Raw genomic sequence first — 20,835 nt, 5'->3', positions numbered from 1 at the left:
CAAACACTTTCCATTGACTTTCACTGTATGTACAAAAAATACAATGCAAGTAAATAGGAATGGCAACGATTTGGGTAACAACATTCTTCATGGTTTTTTATTTTATTTATTATTTTTTGTTGTTGTTGTTTGTTTTGTGCTTTGCAGGAAAAAAAGAAAGAAATGTATATAAGTTTGGAATGACATGCAGAGGAGTAAATGATGACAGAAATTTTATTTTTAGGTAGACTCTCATTTTAAATATCAAATTGTCATTGACTTCCACCTGAGGTACTTACGAGAAAAATCCACATAGCTGTTAGGCGGGCATTTTTTACACGTAAAACAGCAACTATGAAAACCTTCAGTTTTTCTTGAATGTCCCACCTTACACTCAACAGAGCAGTTTGAGAAAGGAACCTTTAACAAACAGGAAAATGTGTTATTTAAAGTTATTTTTTCTTTAGCAGTTTTACACCATTCTATAAACTACGATCAGTGCTCTCAAACAACACAGCCTGAAAATGTCTCAGGTTAAATATGTTACCATGGTTCCCTGAGAAGGGGAACGAGGTGCTGCATCATGGATCTCCATCAGCGTAACTGGTGTCTGAATCACATGTAAACACATGCCAATAATCACAGTCCATGACATCATAAGTGTAGCACCCATGAGTTTAAAAGGGCACATGCAACACACATAATCAACTCTGAAGGAGACATGCAGAGAAGCCCTGGGCATGGCAATGAGATAAAACATCTCAACATGGCTATTAGGGAGCAGGATGCTGATGGGAGCATTTTCAACTACAACTTGCAAGGTGAGCTTCTAATCCATTTCAACATCCTAGATTAATTAGGGCAGAAAACTCATCAGAATATGGTTTATTCGCAAGTGTATGCAAACACATAAGGAATTTGTGTACCCTGACTTGAGTAAATGCACTTCTCCAAGACTCGCCATAGTTTATAGTTAGGATATCATCAGCGATCCAAATCACCACTTTGTAATACTGATTACAAAGAAGTTATGAAGCACCCTAATAAAGGGGACCTAAAATATAGAGCCTAAGCACCCTAATAAACATCGGAGCAAGTTATGTAACCCTTCTTTTTAAAAAACCCAAAACCAGCTGGGGAGCGAGGTAAATGAAAGAGAGAGTCTTGTGAATTGGACATCATAGTTCCGTTCACCCTGCTCTACCATAAAGGGTACTTAAGCAGCCTACCAAATGCATGCAAGGTGCTAAAAACCTTAGTAATTAGTGCTTCATACTACATCCTTCAATTTTACCACTATTCCAAGTGGGACCCCAATGCACCTGAGGGAAAGCAGCTCAAACCCTGCCTTGAGTTAAGACTCTACCTAAGACCTGATTTAGCTAGTGCTTTGTCATTTTTTTTAAGTACTAGACCATAGTATGTGACAGATTACAACGAGGGACGCCTCTAGGTGAACTTCCTCTACTGATTAGGATTGTCGAACCAGGGCCATAGTAGAACACCCTACCAAAAAAGAGTGATATTCATACTTTAAGACCCAACAATAGTTTATGAGGGAGATAAACAAAGTAGAGAGAATTAAACAGACCACCTAATCTGTTCACCTTGCAAGAGAAAGGCAGACTGCAGCTGCCAATAAATTCATCCACCATACTCCAGCACCAAGGATACTGCAGAGGAGCTTAAAAACCCCAGTAGACTGGGGAGAGCAGCTCAAATCTAACCTTAATAAAGGAACTTCTGCAGGACCTGCTATAGCTAACACATTACTCCTGTGCTAACTATAGTATGCAGTAGATAACACGGGGGACACCCACATGCTGTCTACCTGTTCTTGTCAGATTCTTGAATATGGGTCATACTAATGAGGCCTATAAAGCACCCATCCTCTAGAGCATACCTGTGAACAATTGGATCTCAAAATATGGGGGGTTGGGGCAAAAGCAAAAATATAAAATATTATATTATAATAATATTAAATTAAACAATTATTATCAGACAATTATTTGAACTGGGTGTATAGCAATCTGTTCTTTCTTCTCAAAAAAAAAAGTAATTTTTGTTATTGGATTTGGACTAAAACAAAAAGCAGAAGGGCTTATTGAAAAATGCTAATTCATTCTCTCTTCATTCTTTCGCTTTTCGCCAGGAATATAACCATTTCCCCGGTAACCGCAGTAAACAAAGCAGCACAGCACCTGATTTTGCAACTTGCAGCGCTCATGTTTAATCAATTAAACCATAGCCTTTTGAAGTGTAAGCTATATCTCAATTTGCATGTATATTTGTTTTTTTTTCACCAGAACACCACCTGAGTCTTCTCCTCTAGTCCCATTTCTACCAGTGATCCCTTCATTCTTGCAGTACTCATCACTGTTGTAGCTGGCAAAATTGAGGGGACAAATGGGTTGAAATTTGTATGTGTCGATTGTGTGAGAAGAATGCACTTCATACAAGACCTGGCAACTAGGCAACCTTGAAATTTGTTGACATGATTATTCATATAATGAGGTTTGGGCCATACAAATTACGGGAGTTTTACCGGAGATACGGCAGAATACTGGGAAAAACGGGAGGGTTGACAGGTATGATCTAGAGAGAAGCATACAACCCTACTTCAAGACCCAACAGTAATTGGGAAGGAAGGTAAATGAAGTAGAGAGAATCTATACTGCCCCCCTAAAACTCTGTTCACCTTGCATTAACTCCATTAAGGGGGCATCTACCAAGCAACCATCCACAGAGGAGCACACAATTCTACTTTAGACCCTAACTTAGAGGAGAATATAGCTCTGACAATGTATTTGCTTTTGAGAGCGAGGTATGCTGTGAAGTGCTCTGGCAACCCTGGAAAAAGATTCTTTAGGATATCAGAGTGGAGCAATCAAGCACTGCTCAGCTAGCAATACTGCGACAGAAAGAGTGGTTTCCAATTCCTGTTGTTCTTTTAACCAAACACCTGCTCTATAACTGTGCCAAACCGGCAATGTTGCTTTCAATTCTCCCTCAGGAGAGGTTCACAGCCCTAACAGACCCCCAGAAAGGGATAAATATTCTGAAAGCTGCTGACTGAGACCCCAGCTATATATGTTTTCCTAAAACTTCTTCATCAGCTGACTGCAGAGGTCAGTATGTGAGATCAAAGCATTGAAGAGAAAGATTTATTTCTTTCTGTATATCACAGATGCACCTCTGTAGAAACTATAGCAATCACAGGATAGCCAATACACTGGCTGTGTGTTTTGTGGCACGGATGGTTAGCTCTGTAGCTTGACTAGATTTTTATCATTTATTTTTTTACAGGTTTGTTTTTTTCAGACTCTTCTTATCTTATTTCACTTAATATGCCATGCCACGAGCCACAAAGTGGTAATCACAGGAAGTGGATTTATTTGATAGCATATACTCTGCCCACCTGCAGAGTATGATTGAAGCTACCATGCTGCTTTAGTAGACACGGGGCTACAAGGTGAAAAATACCTGACTTTTTTTCTGTTAAAAATAAATAAAAACAAGACTCCTTCAAGAGCCAAATGCACTCGCTCCATTGGAGGCTACACCTGCCTCAACTCTCTCTTTATCTAATTCCTCACAACTGGACACACCACATTTAATCAGTCAGGTTGGAAAAGTGGCTTCCCCAACCAACATAAAAGCAACAGAGCTGGCGGGGAAAGCTCAAAAGGGAAAACATTACTGCCAGACTCCTTTCCCAGTGATTAGTGGCGTGTTTACATGTGCTTCAGAAACCAGTCATAGTGATGGCATTCCCCATAGCGTCAACTCCATGATGCAGTGTTGAAGTTCCACTTTATGCAATTTCCATAAACTGACTATCATGTACAAAACACAAATTACAATGACCTCAAACACACAAAAATCTTAGATCTTGTTCTTAGAACTGTCAACAGACAACTAAAATAAGGCCATATAGTCTTTATTGAAATGGAATCAAAGTGATATCTGCTGCATGGGTTAGTAACGTAAGACTAAATGGAAATTCTTTGTATTTGAACAATTATTAGTCAAAAATGTCATAGCCCAAATAAACACTGGGTAGAAGTGTGGTGGAGACAGCAAACCTCACTCACTCATCATGATAATAGATTATTTTGCTAAAGTAGAAGTCTGTTAATAGATCTTCATTTGGAGAAATTTGTAAACATAAATTTTTAGAATTAGGCTAACAAAAAAAACTTACAGAACCATTGTTATGCCAGGGCAGGAGAGAGTTGTCCATGGTAAAAGTAATTTCTGGATGTTTATCATATGTGCCCACCATAAGAAACTGTGGAGGATTCACATCAGTGCGCCAGAGCACAGAATCATAACTGATGGTTGGATCATAATTCTCATCATATTTCACCTCACGGCCATTGAGTATAAAATCCAATTTCTTTATCTCTCCCAGAAGCTGTAAGGTGAGTTCAAATAAAAAAAGACAAATAATTTATAATTATATTACTATATTATTAATAATATAATATATTACATAATAAAACATGAATATAATATTAAAAATAATATTATTTTTGTTTTGCTTTTTTCATTCAATTATACAATAATAAATAATGTAAGCAATAAAAACAATATAATGTACAATATGTAGTTTCATAAAAAAATAACTATTATTGATTATTTAATTAATTAAAACATTGTTACTTCAATAATGTATTTGAAATAATTATTCAATTTCACTTACCATATATGGCTTGGCCATTGTATTTTTCTGGCATTCATTGATGTCACACTGCAGAACTTTATGTAATGCATGAGCTATCGTATATATGGCAGCATAGATGCCAAAGGAGAATGAGGGATTCTCGTTTATAATCTCCTCTGCAGTCAGTAATGAGCAGTAATCACAAACTTGATTACATGTCTTACTTTTGACTTCACCCTCAGCAACATCATAGCCAACATCAGTTGTTGCTCTAGCTTTATAGACAAATTCACTAAATCCGGGGAATGACAACAGTCTGTCAGTAATTCCAATGACTGTGCCAATTTTCTCAATTCCTGGCTCTCTTGGAAGCTGTTGATTCAGAGCCCATGCATGACTTGCAATCCATACTTTTTCTTGGATGTTGTTCGCTATGGCTGCTTTGATAATTTTGCTTGCATATTGTGCCACAGCGAAAACAACAATGACATTGATGTTGAGCCTATCAATTTTTTTAACCGTTAGACTGTAGTTTGCATTTAGACTTAGACCCTCTTGATAGGCCAAACAAATACCAGTATTTTTTACAAACTCATTAAACAGCTTTAGTCCATCTGAACTGTAATCATCTTTGCTACCAAGAAAGGCAACCCAGTTCCATCCAAACCACCGTATGATTTGAATAATCATCTCTATCATGTCTTTGTTGCTAGGGACTGTTCTTACAAAAGAAGGATAATGAAGTTTATTGCTTAACGCATAGCTAGCAGCTCCATAATTCACCTTTGAAAGAGAAGAAAACACTCATATATATATGTAAATATATAGTAACTTTGTAGTTCTGAACAAAAAGTTGGAAGTAAGTGTGTATTTTGTTCTAAACCTTACAAATAGAAAATTTACCAGTGGTATTAGGTCCATTGTTAGCAGTGGTGCAATAGTAATAGTTCTTGTGCTTCCAAATGGTCCTGTTAAAGCTATCACTTTAGGCTGATAGTTGTTGAGTTTTTCTTTAGGTTTTACTGAGCCATTCTTTGAGATGAAACTTAAGACTGAATTTATATTTTTTGTATTAGAACAATAGTCAAAAATTTCATAGCCCAGAGAAACATTGGGCAGAAGAGTGGTGGAGTTATTAATCTCCTCAACAGCAAACCTCATTATTTGCAACATGCCATAGCCAGATTTTGAGGAAATGTGCCTTGAAAACAGAAGTGAGGAAGTTAATAGCATGTAATCGAATATTCAGTTTAGCAATGAGAACTTGGGGGGAAATGCTGCTTTGATTTAAAATACTGTGCATTCATAACCCAAGACTGGTAAAAGATCCTTGCTTACCTGAAACATTCGGTAGTCTCTGCAGAAAACAGGGTTGTTTCCTTTTCAATTTCATGTAAAGGGAAAAGGCCACCCAATAAGTAATCTCCCTCCAAGCTGAAGTCTGATGCTGACCAAGAAATTTTGAAAAAGAAACAATTAGTAAAGCCCACAAGCAAAATGTAAATGCTACTGAGAGTCATGGTTTAATATGGGCCGTTGGTCCTGAAACAGAAATGTGTAGTGGCTCGTTTGAGATACAAATGTGCTTTTCTATATCTAACAATACAATATATATATATATATATATACAAATTTTTTAATTTACAAATCAAACTTAATACCCTCCCTGGAGGCTGAAAACCAGTGTTGAAACATGACTTCAAATTGACAAGGAAAACAGCAACACTATCACTGTTTGCATATACTTTAAATTTTTAAATCTGTGTGTGTTTAAGATAACCCATACATTTCAATGTTTTTACATATCTGACATTAATCTAGATTTGTCAACCCACAAGTGTCACATTAAACTACCACTTCTAAGAAATTAAATCAGGACTGTGCAGCACCTATGCTCTATTATTTTGCATAAGGAACTGGAAATGATGGTTTGTGTAACAAACCTGTGGCTGAATTTGTTCAATAAAAATTTAAGTGCATTTATTACACAACCCTGTATGTGTCACACAGAAGGAGACAACTGGGAGCAGACAGGTAAGCTTAAGGATATTTATTGAGGATCTTCAACAACAGTATAATTGGTAAGTAGTACAAACCCGATTCCCAAAAAGTTGGGACACTGTACAAATTGTCAATAAAACAGAATGCAATGATGTGGAAGTTTCTAATTTCAATATTTTATTCAGAATACAACATAGATGACATATCAAATGTTTAAACTGAGAAAATGTATAATTTTAAGGGAAAAAATAAGTTGATTTTAAATTTCATGGCATCAACACATCTAAAAAAAAGTTGGGACAAGGCCATGTTTACCACTGTGTGGCATCCCCTCTTCTTTTTATAACAGTCTGCAAACATCTGGCGACTGAGGAGACAAGTTGCTCAAGTTTAGGAATAGGAATGTTGTCCCATTCTTGTCTAATACAGACTTCTAGTTGCTCAAGTGTCTTAGGTCTTCTTTGTCGCATCTTCCTCTTTACGATGCGCCAAATGTTTTCTATGGGTGAAAGATTTGGACTGCAGGCTGGCCATTTCAGTACCCGGATCCTTCTTCTACGCAGCCATGATGTTGTAATTGATGCAGTATGTGGTCTGGCATTGTCATGTTGGAAATTGCAAGGTATCCCTGAAAGAGACGACGTCTGGATGGGAGCATATGTTGTTCTAGAACTTGGATATACCTTTCAGCATTGATGGTGCCTTTCCTGCCCATCCCTCACACACTTATGCAACCCCATACCATCAGAGATGCAGGCTTCTGAACTGAGCACTGATAACAACTTGGGTTGTCCTTGTCCTCTTTAGTCCGGATGACACGGCGTCCCAGTTTTCCAAAAAGAACTTCAAATTTTGATTCGTCTGACCACCGAACAGTTTTCCACTTTGCCACAGTCCATTTTAAATGAGCCTTGGCCCAGAGAAAATGCCTGCGCTTCTGGATCATGCTTAGATATGGCGTCTTTTTTGACCTATAGAGTTTTAGCTGGCAACGGCGAATGGCACGGTGGATTGTTTTCACCGACAATGTTTTCTGGAAGTATTCCCAAACCCATGTTGTGATTTCCATTACAGTAGCATTCCTGTATGTGATGCAGTGCCGTCTAAGGGCCCGAAGATCACGGGCATCCAGTATGGTTTTCTGGCCTTGACCCTTACGCACAGAGATTGTTCCAAATTCTCTGAATCTTTGGATGATATTATGCACTGTAGATGATGATAACTTCGAACTCTTTGCAATTTTTCTCTGAGAAACTCCTTTCTGATATTGCTCCACTATTTTTCGCTGCAGCATTAGGGGAATTGGTGATCCTCTGCCCATCTTGACTTCTGAGAGACATTGCCACTCTGAGAGGCTCTTTTTATACCCAATCATGTTGCCAACTCGCTGATCAGATCACAGAGACAGAACAACAACACCCGGACTCCATTTTAATAATTCTTGGGGACTTTAATAAAGCCAATCTCTCCCGTGAACTGCCAAAATACAGACAGCATGTTACATGTTCCACCAGAGACAGTAATATATTGGATCACTGTTACACCACAACAAAGGATGCATATCGCTCTGTTCCATCACTGTCTGGTCCATCTTATAGTCCATCTTATACCGACCTACAGGCAGAAACTAAAATCAGCTAAACCTGTATTAAGGACTGTAAAAAGATGGACTAATGAAGCAGAGCAGGATTTCCAACCTTGCTTTGACCTCACTGATTGGAGTGTTTTTGAAGCTGCTGCCACCGATCTGGACGAACTCACAGAGACTGCAACATCTTATATCAGTTTCTGTAAGGATATGTGTATTCCTACCAGGACTCAACTAAATTGCAACAATGACAAACCGTGGTTCACTGCAAAACTCAGACAGCTCCGTCAGGCCAAAGAAGATACTTACAGGAAGGGGGACAATGTCCTGTATAAACAGGCTAAATACACACTGTTAAAGGAGATCAAAGTGGCAAAGAGGAATTATTCCGGAAAAATAAGGACTCAGTTCACTTCCAACGACTCCGCAACAGTGTGGAAAAGTCTGAAGGAGATCACCAATTACAAGACACCATCCCCCAGCACTGTGGAGAATCAACGACTGGCAGACAATCTGAACGAGTTTTACTGCAGGTTTGAAAGAAGAACACCCATCACCTGCCCTCAACGCTTCTCCAAACAACCATTCACACCATTCACAACTCCTGCAACCCACCCTGAACGCCTCTCCAAACAACCGTTCACACCATCCACTCCTGCAACCCCCCTCTCCCCCACACCTGCAGTACAGATAAGCGAGGATGCGGTGCGCCAGGTCTTCCGGAAGCAGAAAAGGAAAAAAGCACCAGGCCCAGATTGTGTTACACCGGCTTGTCTGAAATCCTGTGCTGACCAGCTGGCCCCCATCTTCACACAGATCTTCAACAGATCACTGGAGCTGTGTGAAGTCCCTTCATGCTTCAAACGCTCCACCATAATCCCCATTCCAAAGAAATCCAAAATTACAGGACTAAATGACTACAGGCATGTGGCTCTAACGTCTGTGGTCATGAAGTCATTTGAAAAACTGGTGCTGGTCCACCTGAAGGACATCACTGGACCCTTACTGGATCCTCTTCAGTTTGCCTACAGAGCAAACAGGTCTGTGGACGATGCAGTAAACATTGGACTGCATTATGTTCTGCAACACCTAGACAGACCGGGGACTTATGTGAGGATCCTGTTTGTGGACTTCAGCTTGGCCTTTAACACAATTAAACACAATTTAAAACACAATTATCCAAAACCTTCTCCTGCCCAAACTAACTTAGCTCTCCATGCCCACCTCCGCCTGTCAGTGGATCAACAGCTTCCTGACAGACAGACAGCAGCTAGTGAGGCTGGGGAAATACACATCCAGCACCCATACAATCAGCACCGGAGCTCCCCAGGGCTGCGTTCTCTCCCCACTGCTCTTCTCCCTGTACGCTAACAATTGAACATCTAAGGACCCCTCTGTCAAGCTCCTGAAGTTTGCAGATGACACCACACTCATCGGCCTCATTCAGGACGGTGACGAGTCTGCTTAGAGACAGGAGGTTAAAGAGCTGGCTGTCTGGTGGGCACTCTCAACAACCTGTAACACGCTCAAAACAGTGGGGATGATCATGGACTTCAGGAGAAACCCCCCTGCACTCCCCCCACTCCACTCACCATCATGAACAGCACTATGACTGCAGTGGAGTCATTCAGGTTCCTGGGAACCACCATCTCTCAGGACCTGAAGTGGGACATTTACATTGACTCCTTTTTGAAAAAGGCCCAGCAGAGGTTGTACTTCCTTCGCCAGCTGAGGAAGTTCAACCTACCACAAGAGCTGCAGAAACAGTTCTACTCCACCATCACTGAATCCATCCTCTGCACTTCAGTAACTGTCTGGTTCAGCTCAGCTTCTAAATCTGACCTCAGAAGACTACAGAGGGTAGTCCGGACTGCTGAGAGAATCATCGGTACAACCCTCCCTTCTATTCAAGAACTGTACTTATCCAGAGTGAGAAAAAGGGCTGTCAAAATCACTCTGGACCCCTCACATCCAGCACACTCCCTCTTTGAACTGTTGCCATCTGGTCGATGCTACAGAGCACTGAGCACCAGAACGACCAGACACAGGAACAGTTTCTTCCCCCAGGAAATCCATCTAATGAACACTTGAACACTGTGGAACACATTACACTATTTATATTTAATATACATACACTTATCTAACACACATACTTAGTTTTCCTTAATTTTTTTGCACATAATATACCTGTACATACACAACTGCTTATTGTAATATACCTGCCATACAATTGTCAAATTGTATATTTTCATTCCTTACCTACTTATTTGTATTTTTTTTGTATTTTTTTATTCTTTATTATGTGTTTTTTGTTCTGTCGCTGTCATTCTGTTGCACTGCGGAGCTTCTGTCACAAAAAAAATTCCTCGTATGTGTGAACATACCTGGCAATAAAGCTCATTCTGATTCTGATTCTGATTCTAATAAGTTGCAAAATGGTCCTCCAGCTGTTCCTTATATGTACATTTAACTTTTCCGGCCTCTTATTGCTACCTGTCCCAACTTTTTTGGAATGTGTAGCTCTCATGAAATCCAAAATGAGCCAATATTTGGTATGACATTTCAAAATGTCTCACTTTCAACATTTGATATGTTATCTATATTCTATTGTGAATAAAATATAAGTTTATGAGATGTGTAAATTATTCCATTCCATTTTTTTACTCACAATTTGTACAGTGTCCCAACTTTTTTGGAATCGGGTTTGTAGTCTCAGCCTCAGACTTCACGCCCATGGACCGTTGGCTGAATGTCTGATGCATATGGCACACAAAATTGGAAACACATCGGGAGTTTCAAAGTCGTCACTGAATTGGTTGAATTCTACAGGAGTTCTGATAGATGTGTGGGTTGCGTTCTTTAACGTTCCACCTGGGAACAAATATGCCATGACGCCAAACCCCTTCAAGTTAGAAGAAAGCGGTTGTATTTACAACTGTGATAATAAGTGCTTATTATGATCAGCTAAACGCTGGATTTTCAAAAGTGAAATATTTAAAGCTCACTCCACAGAATCTTTAAAATACGTCCAAGAGTTTTACACATGGTCTGTTATTGTGGGGACATTTCCACGCCCCTAAACATGATGCACAAACTGAAATGTAATCGGTTGCTTTATCTGTCAGTCACATGACCTCTTGGGCGGTCCTTGCCATTCAAAGCGGTCAAGGTTCCCAGACCTTCTTCCTTCAGTCTGAGGGTCTGGCTACGCGATACTAGGTAAGTAGTGTCACCGTAGTGATCTCTGTGGACTTAGCTTGGCAGTAACATGCGGTGAATCTCTTTTACAGGTTTCCAGGAGGAGACATGCATGGAACAGAGGACGAAAGACAAAGTAAAGACATCACACAAGTAGTAAGTATACTACACCGCCTGTCATAATTTGATTGATGACTTTGACCTTTTGACCCTGACCCTCCCCCACCCTGACCACACACGTGGCTTTGACCTTTAACCTTTTAATGGTCGCAGCTGTTGTTATGACATGTTCTATGACATCTGTTTGTAATAAATCATGCTTATATGTCATCAGCCTTGAAATTACTCAATATTTACAACATCCGTGAATGATCGGCAGCTGTGATATGACAGTTTCGTAATATATCATGTCATTAGGAATTAACCTTATGACAAGTATACTACACCGCCTGTCATAATTTGATTGATGACTTTGACCTTTTGACCCTGCTCCTCCCCCACCCTGACCACCCACGTGGCTTTGACCTTTTGACCTTTACCCCTCTCCCACCCACATGGCTTTGACATTTTGACCTTTTAACGGTCACAGCTGTTTTTACGACATGTGATATGACATCTGTTTGTAATAAATCATGCTTATATGTCATCAGCCATGAAATTACTCAATATTTACAACACCCGTTAATGATCGGCAGCTGTGATATGACATCTGTTTTGTAATATATCATGTCATTAGGGATTAACATTATGACAAGTGTTACAGTCACCTTTTTGTAATATAGACACCGGACCTTCGGTATGTGACATCCATTTGGTTATATCATCTGTTATGGAAGACAAATGTTGTCTGTGCGTGACCATCCAGCAACCGGTGTCCTCGCGGTGAAAGACAAATCTTGTCTGTGTGTGACCATCCTTTGACAGGTGGACTTAGGATGAAAGATTTTATGGTTTGTCACTTGGGGCGGGGTTTCCCCATCAGCGGCGGCATCGGATTGCATTCACTTAGATTAATAGGTGCCCCGTATGACCGGTTGCATTCCAAGGCAGGGAATTTTTGTTCCCTCTCTCTCACTCTATGGTGATGTGAGAAAGATATTGGTTTTAAGGTCAATAATAAATAAACAATTTTAAACATTTTGTGAGAACAGATCACACATATAATCTGGTGGTTGTATAAAAGAATTTAAATAAAATACTAGGGCTGTCAAATGATTAATCATGATTAATCACATCCAAAATAAAAGTTTTGTTTACATAATATATGTGTGTATACTGTATATATACATAATAAATATACCCTGTACACATACATATATTATGTAAACAAAACTTTTATTTTGGATGTGATTAATCGTGTATATACATGTAAATATCCTATAAAAAACATAACATTGTATATTGATTTGAAAATAAAGAAATAAAAATGTTTCGGTTGATAAATAAATATAAATAATTAAATAAAAATAAGAAACTTTGAGTTTAATGAAAAAATGTCTTACATTTTTCAGGGGTTGGTATGGATATTAGGTCTTACACAATGCCAGTTAATAGTTTAAGCTGAATTCAGAGTGCAGAGAGTTTCACCTCCTCTGTGAAATGAGACGTGGGAGGGGGAGCAGAACAGCAGACAGGCAGACTGAGAGGAGATCCCTGAGTTTTTACATGTTTTACTTTCGGAAAACTTTACTCTCTCTCTCTCACACACACACACACACACACACACGCACACACACACACACACACACATACACACGCTCAGACTATACCAGACTATAGGAACAAGGGCTCTCTCTCTCTCTCACGCACGTGTACACATTCAATCGTCCCCAAGTCTTATCTTCTGCTTTTAAATGAAAATAAATTAATTATGCAATCACACACAATATAAAACAAAACATTTACAGAAGTTTTAGTCATCACTAAAAATATAAAAATGTTGTACATTTTACCAGGATCAGGAAAAAATATATAATTTAGCAGGCCGAATGATATGGGCTACTGGGGACCCGGACATGTCATTGACATGTTTTATGCAGACTACCCATAGGCACAATTCAATTCAATTCACATTAATTGTCACAACATATTTTCTACATTATATTTAGAACCTTTTATATTCATATTTACATTATATTAATTATTTTTATACAGTATCATCCCCTAAACCTACCATCACAGTAAACATTCTAAAGATCATATAGTTTAATTGATCTTTTTCAAAAGCTGTATAATTGTTTATTTTTTACTGTACACCTAGCACCACACAATAAAATTCTGCATGCACGTACATTTTAAATTAAATTTAAGCAATTAAGCGATCTGAATTATGACTACTCAAGAAGTTTTATCATAAACCACATTTACCTTGTTATATCAGTGTAATATCCATGCCACTATACAAATTTGTATTCTGATAAATCATATAAACAAGCACACATGTACATAAACATATCAAGTTAAAAAAGACTTATCTCTATTTTAAATAATATGAAAATAAATAAATAAATAAAATATATAATTATATATGACAGCATGTTACTATCATGCTACTAAAGAAAAACATTCATTATTACGCACCGCGCCTAGGGGTAGTAGGAAAAACTCTTAATAGGGCATAATAAGACTGGGTTGTGGTGATGGTATCCCAAGTACGAATCACTCTGGTCGATAATCAAACAGGTACACAATGTTAATCAGAATAAGTAATTAGATTTATTAAGAACCAACAAGTGAAACAAAGAGCATCTCTCCAGGGTGTCCCAAAGGCCAAAATAACAAACAAAACCAATCTAGAAAGAAAAAGAGAGTATAACTAACCTAATCAAATAACAAAAGTAAAATACATTTTACTTCCCTAACTACCTAACACAAAACAGAACCCAAACAAGATAGCCCAAAACAAATCGGCAGGACACCCCTTTGCTCCACGTTCTTAGTACACAAGGTTGAAAAGGAAAGAACGTGATCACTAACTTTTACACTACACTTGAAAGTGACAAATTTGATCATCGGCCGGAGAAGGGATCCAGGAGCTCTCAACCCAACCGCGTCCGAACCAACAATGAGCTCCCCATTGAATGCAGGCAGCGTCCTTTTAAAGACCACGCCTTGTCTCCTCCACCAATGACGATCGTACATCCCATCAGCGGCCATCCTATCAGATACCAGAGAGAATAAGAGGGAGGAGAAAGTACACACACACACACACACACCACGACACTACAAGAAACTCAGGTCATAACATTCATTTTAAACAAGTATTCACCATTTAAGTTTATTGAACTTATAAAACACATCATAGTAACAAACATGTTACTAAACCAAAGCAAATCATTTATCAAATTATTATATATTTTAATCATGTATTCAACATTTACTTATGTTTATTGAGCTTATAAAACACATTTTAAACACATTTTAAACAAAAACTACTCATAAACGCTGCTTTCTCAAAATCACAGACATTTATATTCATGCTGCTCACATATTTTTGTAGCCCTGTTCATGTCGAATACGGCATATTCAGACTTAAGCCATTAATACCTTTTAAGATACTGAAAAAAAAAAACACACAAATGTCAGGGCATACCAAAATATCTACAGGGCCCCAAAACCCACTCAGACTCCAGGGGTTAAAGAATATGGTATTAAATAATTATATATGACATCATGTTACTATCATGCTACTAAAGCAATTCATTCATTTAAAAAAAAAAAAGTATTCAACATTTAAGTTGATCGAACTTATAAAACACACCATTCTCTTCTTTTAAAAATGATGGTAATACATAAAATGTGATTATATTTAACACTATATAAAATAAACATTTCTGACGATAAATATAAAAAAATCATGCCTTACATTTTTTAGACTGCTAAGAGATAGACAGAGTTACGAAAATTATGTCCAAACATGAATGAAATGTCCCCAAAATAAAATAATGAAATTAAAAAATAAAAAATAAAATAAAAATGTTTAAGTTGAATCACAAAAAACACATTAGATTCTTTAAAGTTCATATTTTAAACATGATCTTCAAAGTTTTATAATACCATCCCTCTATCTCTCTTTCTCTCTCTCTCTCTCTCTCTCTCTCTCTCACACACACACACACACACACACAATGAAACATGTTGACAAAGTCTTTCTGTATGTTTAAAAATAAAACAAAAAATATTTATTTTGCTTTAAACAGATGCGAAGGAGCTTGTTTGTTTGAAACAGCACAGACGCGGCTGTGAAGTTTAAATGAAGTTAATGTATCTTTCAGAAAAATATTTTCAGAGAAAGACCCTTGATTGTATTCAGTCATTAAAGATGGTTCGGGCAGATGCCTCTGCGGACCCATGCATCCTAGAGATGTTTCACACGCTTGCATGTAATTCGAGAACTGAGCCTACATCTTACCCATAATAAAAATAATCCTACATTAATAACACTAATACAACACTAGGGCTGCCCCCGACTAAAGATATTCCTAGTTGACTAACACTCCTGCATTTTAGCGATTAGTCGAATAATCGTTCATTTATGATATTAATATAAAAACTTGCATATATAAGGAAAGGTATAGTCCAAGTTGAAGTTTAACACTTCCATATGACAGAAAATGCTAAAGCATGATATTAGCGCGTTCAAAATGAAAATGAAGCGCTTAAAACAGAATAGTAGAGCGTTTAAAGTATACAGCGCTTATGGACACAAAAATCAGTGGCCGGAACGTTATAGGCTAATTATAACATAAAAACAGCAATCAGACTGCCTGTGCATTTTAATAATTTATTATCAAAAATACAAACTGTAACAGTTACATGTCAAAAAAAAAAAACAGTTTTGAATAAAATAAACTAAAATTCGTTCTTTAAAATAAATTAAATAAACTTATTAGTAACTTAGACCTAGTACAAAACAAGGCAAAAAACAAAAAAATACTGTAGGAAAAACGCTGTTTGGTATAAAAATAGTAAAATACAGTGGAAAATGTATATAATTTTTTATATTGTTTCAAAGGAAAATTAACAAAAACGAACAATTGAATAAATGCACATGGCACATCACACAACGCCAAAACGTAGAATAAAAAAGGCGGCAAACAAAATCAACAGCCTAAGTATTTGATTGAATTGTTTAGAACAACTATATTTAAGACAAAATATGGAACAAATAATTTTAAAGAACACTACTACAAATCAAAAATATCAGAGCAAAGCCGCAAACTGCCATTAAGACGACGGATGAGTCTTGACCTGAAACAACAAATTGCGAACATCAGACTAATTTTTTCTTACAGAAGAAAAAACAACTTCTGCATTATATAAAAACGAAAAAATAAAAATAATATGTATTTATTTATTTGTATAGCCTACCCGTTATAAAAATACCCGGGGTTTTTTTTATATAGCCGAACAGATAGCAAACAGAAACACTACAAAAAGGAAATTAAGCATTCTTACCTAAGCTTTCAATTCTATTTTTTTTTTTTTTCATATTATGTGAGAGGAACACCAGCTTGTCCACATTGTTGGGAAGAAGGGAGCTTCTCGACTTGTTCACAATGAAGCCGGCCTTTGAAAAGATGCGCTCTGAAGTGCGCTTTGGTATATACCGCGAGGCACGAGATCTCGTTGATTTGATGTCATGTCATACATGAATAAATGGTAAATGCAACCACTTGGAGAAATCAGACGTCAGCTTCTTATTCTCTATCACAATCGTGTATTTATTTAGTAACAATATTTTATCTGTCATAAGTCTCGTCTCGAGAGTTTAGCTCCGCGTAGCATGTCATCAAAGTATAATAATGTTTTTTGTTCGGGAGCTTTTATAAAAATAGAGTTATTATCATTCATTCTAAATGTGACGTATATAGGCTACTGTGGCTACAAATAAACAGAAACAGACTCGACTGAATAAGCAGGCTCATTTTCATAAGCGTTAAAAAAAAAAAAAACTAGAAATACATTTATTTCTGTGTGATTAATTTTGAGTCCTGATAATTGAATCATTATGATCAATGTATCACTTACAGTAAAACATCAATGCTTTTGAATTTGAATATTTAACAAAGCATGCAAACAAAAGGCCGCTATGTTCGTTTTGTGATCGCGCTAGTTCCAGTGACTTATTTCTCATTAGTTTTCTGATAACTTCTCTTTGTTGATGGGGTTGCATGACGTTTTGTTCCAGAGAGGCGTGTAAAGGGCGGGGTTTTAGTGACGCGCAGCGGAGCGTCTGGGCCCGACTGTGGAAACGCTGCGCTATTCTGGCCTCGTGCTACTGGCCCGAGGCTATTAGCCTCGCCCAGCCCGTTTTAAGCACATTCTCGCACTGGCCCGACAGTGGAAAATGCGGCTACTGACTGCGCAGCCCCTGATTGCGTAATTTTTTCACGTGATTTTTTTTGCGACTAACCACCTAATGAAAATTTATTCGACCAAGCCCTCTTCATATCGACTAACGTTTAGTCGACTATTTGGGGGCAGCCCTAGTAAACACAAATGGTCTTTTCACATATGGACCAAATCTAGCCGTGAAATCGTAATTATTTGACTTTTGCTATGGTCGTAAACCTTACACATATCTATGCTATTTTCAGACACAGAGCTGAAAAGACATTTTGCAGGGCCTCTGTTTAGCTGTTCAAATATACCTCTATTTAAAAGCAAAAAAAGTTTATTTGTAAAAGCAAAAAAAAATTATCACCTATACATCTAACGGCTGTAATTATATTTTATATATTTTATGTTAAAAGTATCTTTACTATCCATATCATCTATCGTTTCAATATTTCAAAAACCATATTATATTCTTTATTTAAAACAATATATTTAACTGAAAGTATATCCCAACGTGTTTACTGTATATTCAGTTGTTTCTCTTAAAGTTTATTGCTGTATTTTACTGTATCTGCATCCCTCTTTTGAGTCTGACAAAAGAGAGCATGTTTTTGATGCCACAGAACATTGCAAAACCCACACATGCAAGTCAACAAGCATACAACACCACACATTACATACTCAGCACTTCACTGCACTCAAACCAACACACACACACACAAACACACAACACCACAAACATTGTGTAAACAACATACTCCACTTTATACCACACACACACACACAAACATACAACATCACAAATATAAAAAAAGCATGTTGATACTTTCTGTTTAGTAATCTGTATTTTTACTGTATTGTCATTTTTATAAATGTTTCAAGAGATTTTAAGTTGCATTTGTAAAAAATAAAGAAGTCATTTAATATCCGCCAGTTATGAAATCCAAAATGAGCCAATATTTGGCATGGCATTTCAAAATGTCTCACTTTCAACATTTGATATGTTATCTATATTCTACTGTGAATAAAATATAAGTTTATGAGATTTGTAAATAATTCCATTCCTTTTTTACTCACAATTTGTACATTGTCCCAACTTTTTTGGAATCAGGGTTGTAAAAATAACTTGCATTTATTAGTAAAATCTACTTAAAATATTGTGTTACACCAACTAATAAACTTGTTCATTGGGATACTCAAATATTTGAGTATTGCCGACTAAAGATTTTAAGGTAACACTGCTTAAAATTCCATGTGAAATTTACTTAAGAAAAGGGACACAAAAAAATGTGCCGTATATTTTTAAGTAAATCTAGCATATAATTATTATTTATCTATTTTTTTTTGTGCAGATTTACACTTTCAACTGAAACACATATAACCATTGTGCTCAAAACTAGAAATTCAGTAAGGTTTAAGGTTGTTAAAGTTACACACTCTTGAAAAGGATACAGACACAAAAAATAAAGGAATTTTGTGCACACAAAACCCCTATGTAACTCAGTCACTAAGAAAATTACTACATGAATGTGGAAAATTCCACTCGTGATTATAAACGTTGCTTTAATAATATATTTAATATATAAAGATATTTTTATCTTTCTTTTTTCCTTACTTACAACACTAGATTTAGATCTCTTGCTCAGATAGCTGATGACAATTTTCACATTTTACTCGTCGTTACTCATTTCTTTCAACATTTCCGCTTGACATTAAGTATCAACATAATGTATAAGCATCTACCGAGTGCTACATTTTTCTGTTTGTACACTTTTGGCGGATTTGGTAGAGGGACTATGTCATTTTCTTGTAATGCAGGGGTGCCCAACCCTGCTCCTGGCGATCGACTGTCCTGCAAAGTTTAGCTTCAAACCTTAATCAAACACACCTGCCTTTAATTTTTAAGTGAACCTGAAGACCTTAATTAGTTTGCTTCAGGTGTGTTTGATAATTAAGAACCATATACACCAAATACCATACAAAAAAAATACACACACAAAAAATTATACATTGTAATGTGATTGCAATTAAGAACCATATACACTACATCCCCTTGAAAAGGTTATAGACATAGTCTTTTATACATAAACTATACATTAACTACAAAATTACATGCACAGTTATCATAGGTCCAAGTCCACATACAGTCATGGAAAATATGTGGTCGGCAGTTAAAGACGTGATGCAGCAAGTCTGTGGAGTGCGCATCATTGGAAATATTAAATAATGTAAAGTTCTTAGTGATTGAGTTACATAGGGGCTTTGTGTGCACAAAATTCCTTTATTTTTTTGTGTCTGTATCCTTTTCAAGAGTGTGGAACTTTAATTGTTATGTTCTGTTGTTTATCTGGGCAAAGAGAGACCTCTTGTGGTGATTTCTCAGTTGAAAGTTTTCTTAAGTAAAAAAAAATAATAAATAATAATAATATGCTACATTTACTAAAAAATATACTGCATCATTTTTTGAGTCACTTTTCTTAAGTAAATTTCACATGGAATTTTAAGCAGTGTTACCTTAAAATCTTTAGTCGGCAATACTCAAATATTTGAGTATCCCAATGAACAAATTTATTAGTTGGTGTAAAACAATATTTTAAGTAGATTTTACTTATAAATGCAAGTTATTTTTACAATGAAAATCTTTCTTACCCCATTATAAAATTTAAACTCATTTAGATTGCTAATTTATAGTTTTCGTATTTTACAAATACCTAGGTACTGCTCAATACTTAAATATGTTACAATGAGTCGAAGACATGACAGACAACTGGCGAATATTAAATGACTTCCTTATTTTTGACAAATACAACTTAAAAACTCTTAAAACATTTTTGAAAATGACAATACAGTAAAAATACAGATTACTAAACATTAAGTATCAATATTATATGTGTGGGTGTGTGTGTGGTATAAAGTGGATTATGTTGTTTACACAATGTTTGTGTTGTTGTGTGTGTGTTTGTGTGTGTGTGTGTGTGTGTGTGTGTGTGTGTGTGTGTGTGTGTGTGTGTGTGTGTGTGTGTGTGTGTGTGTGTGTGTGGGATTGAGTGCAGTGAAGTGCTGA

The 20,835-nt window shown here is 36.8% G+C and overlaps 1 protein-coding gene across 1 annotated transcript; it reads right to left on the bottom strand.

Moving 5' to 3' along the window:
* Positions 1 to 227: 227 nt before the first annotated feature.
* LOC109089376 (taste receptor type 1 member 1-like) lies at positions 228 to 5,806 on the bottom strand. Its single transcript, XM_042746941.1, has 4 exons — positions 5,549 to 5,806; positions 4,685 to 5,428; positions 4,184 to 4,396; positions 228 to 399 (listed from the first exon to the last, which is right to left on the bottom strand). Exons 1-4 carry the CDS (start codon positions 5,804 to 5,806, stop codon positions 244 to 246), a joined length of 1,371 nt encoding a protein of 456 aa, XP_042602875.1. The 3' UTR covers positions 228 to 243.
* Between the last annotated feature and the right edge of the window lie 15,029 nt (positions 5,807 to 20,835).

This window comes from Cyprinus carpio, chromosome B20 (assembly GCF_018340385.1).
Source record: "Cyprinus carpio isolate SPL01 chromosome B20, ASM1834038v1, whole genome shotgun sequence".
In the NCBI taxonomy this organism is placed as follows: Eukaryota; Metazoa; Chordata; class Actinopteri; order Cypriniformes; family Cyprinidae; genus Cyprinus; species Cyprinus carpio.
This window is presented reverse-complemented; position numbering and strand designations above follow the sequence as displayed.

What these genes read in the sequence shown, in the direction of transcription:
- LOC109089376 (XM_042746941.1), bottom strand. Translation starts at nt 5,806, where the DNA reads ATGAGGTTTGCTGTTGAGGAGATTAATAACTCCACCACTCTTCTGCCC. An exon ending in CAATGGACCTAATACCACTG is followed by an intron (nt 5,429 to 5,548) that starts GTAAATTTTCTA and finishes TCTCTTTCAAAG; the next exon opens with GTGAATTATGGAGCTGCTAG. An exon ending in CCTGGCATAACAATGGTTCT is followed by an intron (nt 400 to 4,183) that starts GTAAGTTTTTTT and finishes TGTTTGTTAAAG; the next exon opens with GTTCCTTTCTCAAACTGCTC.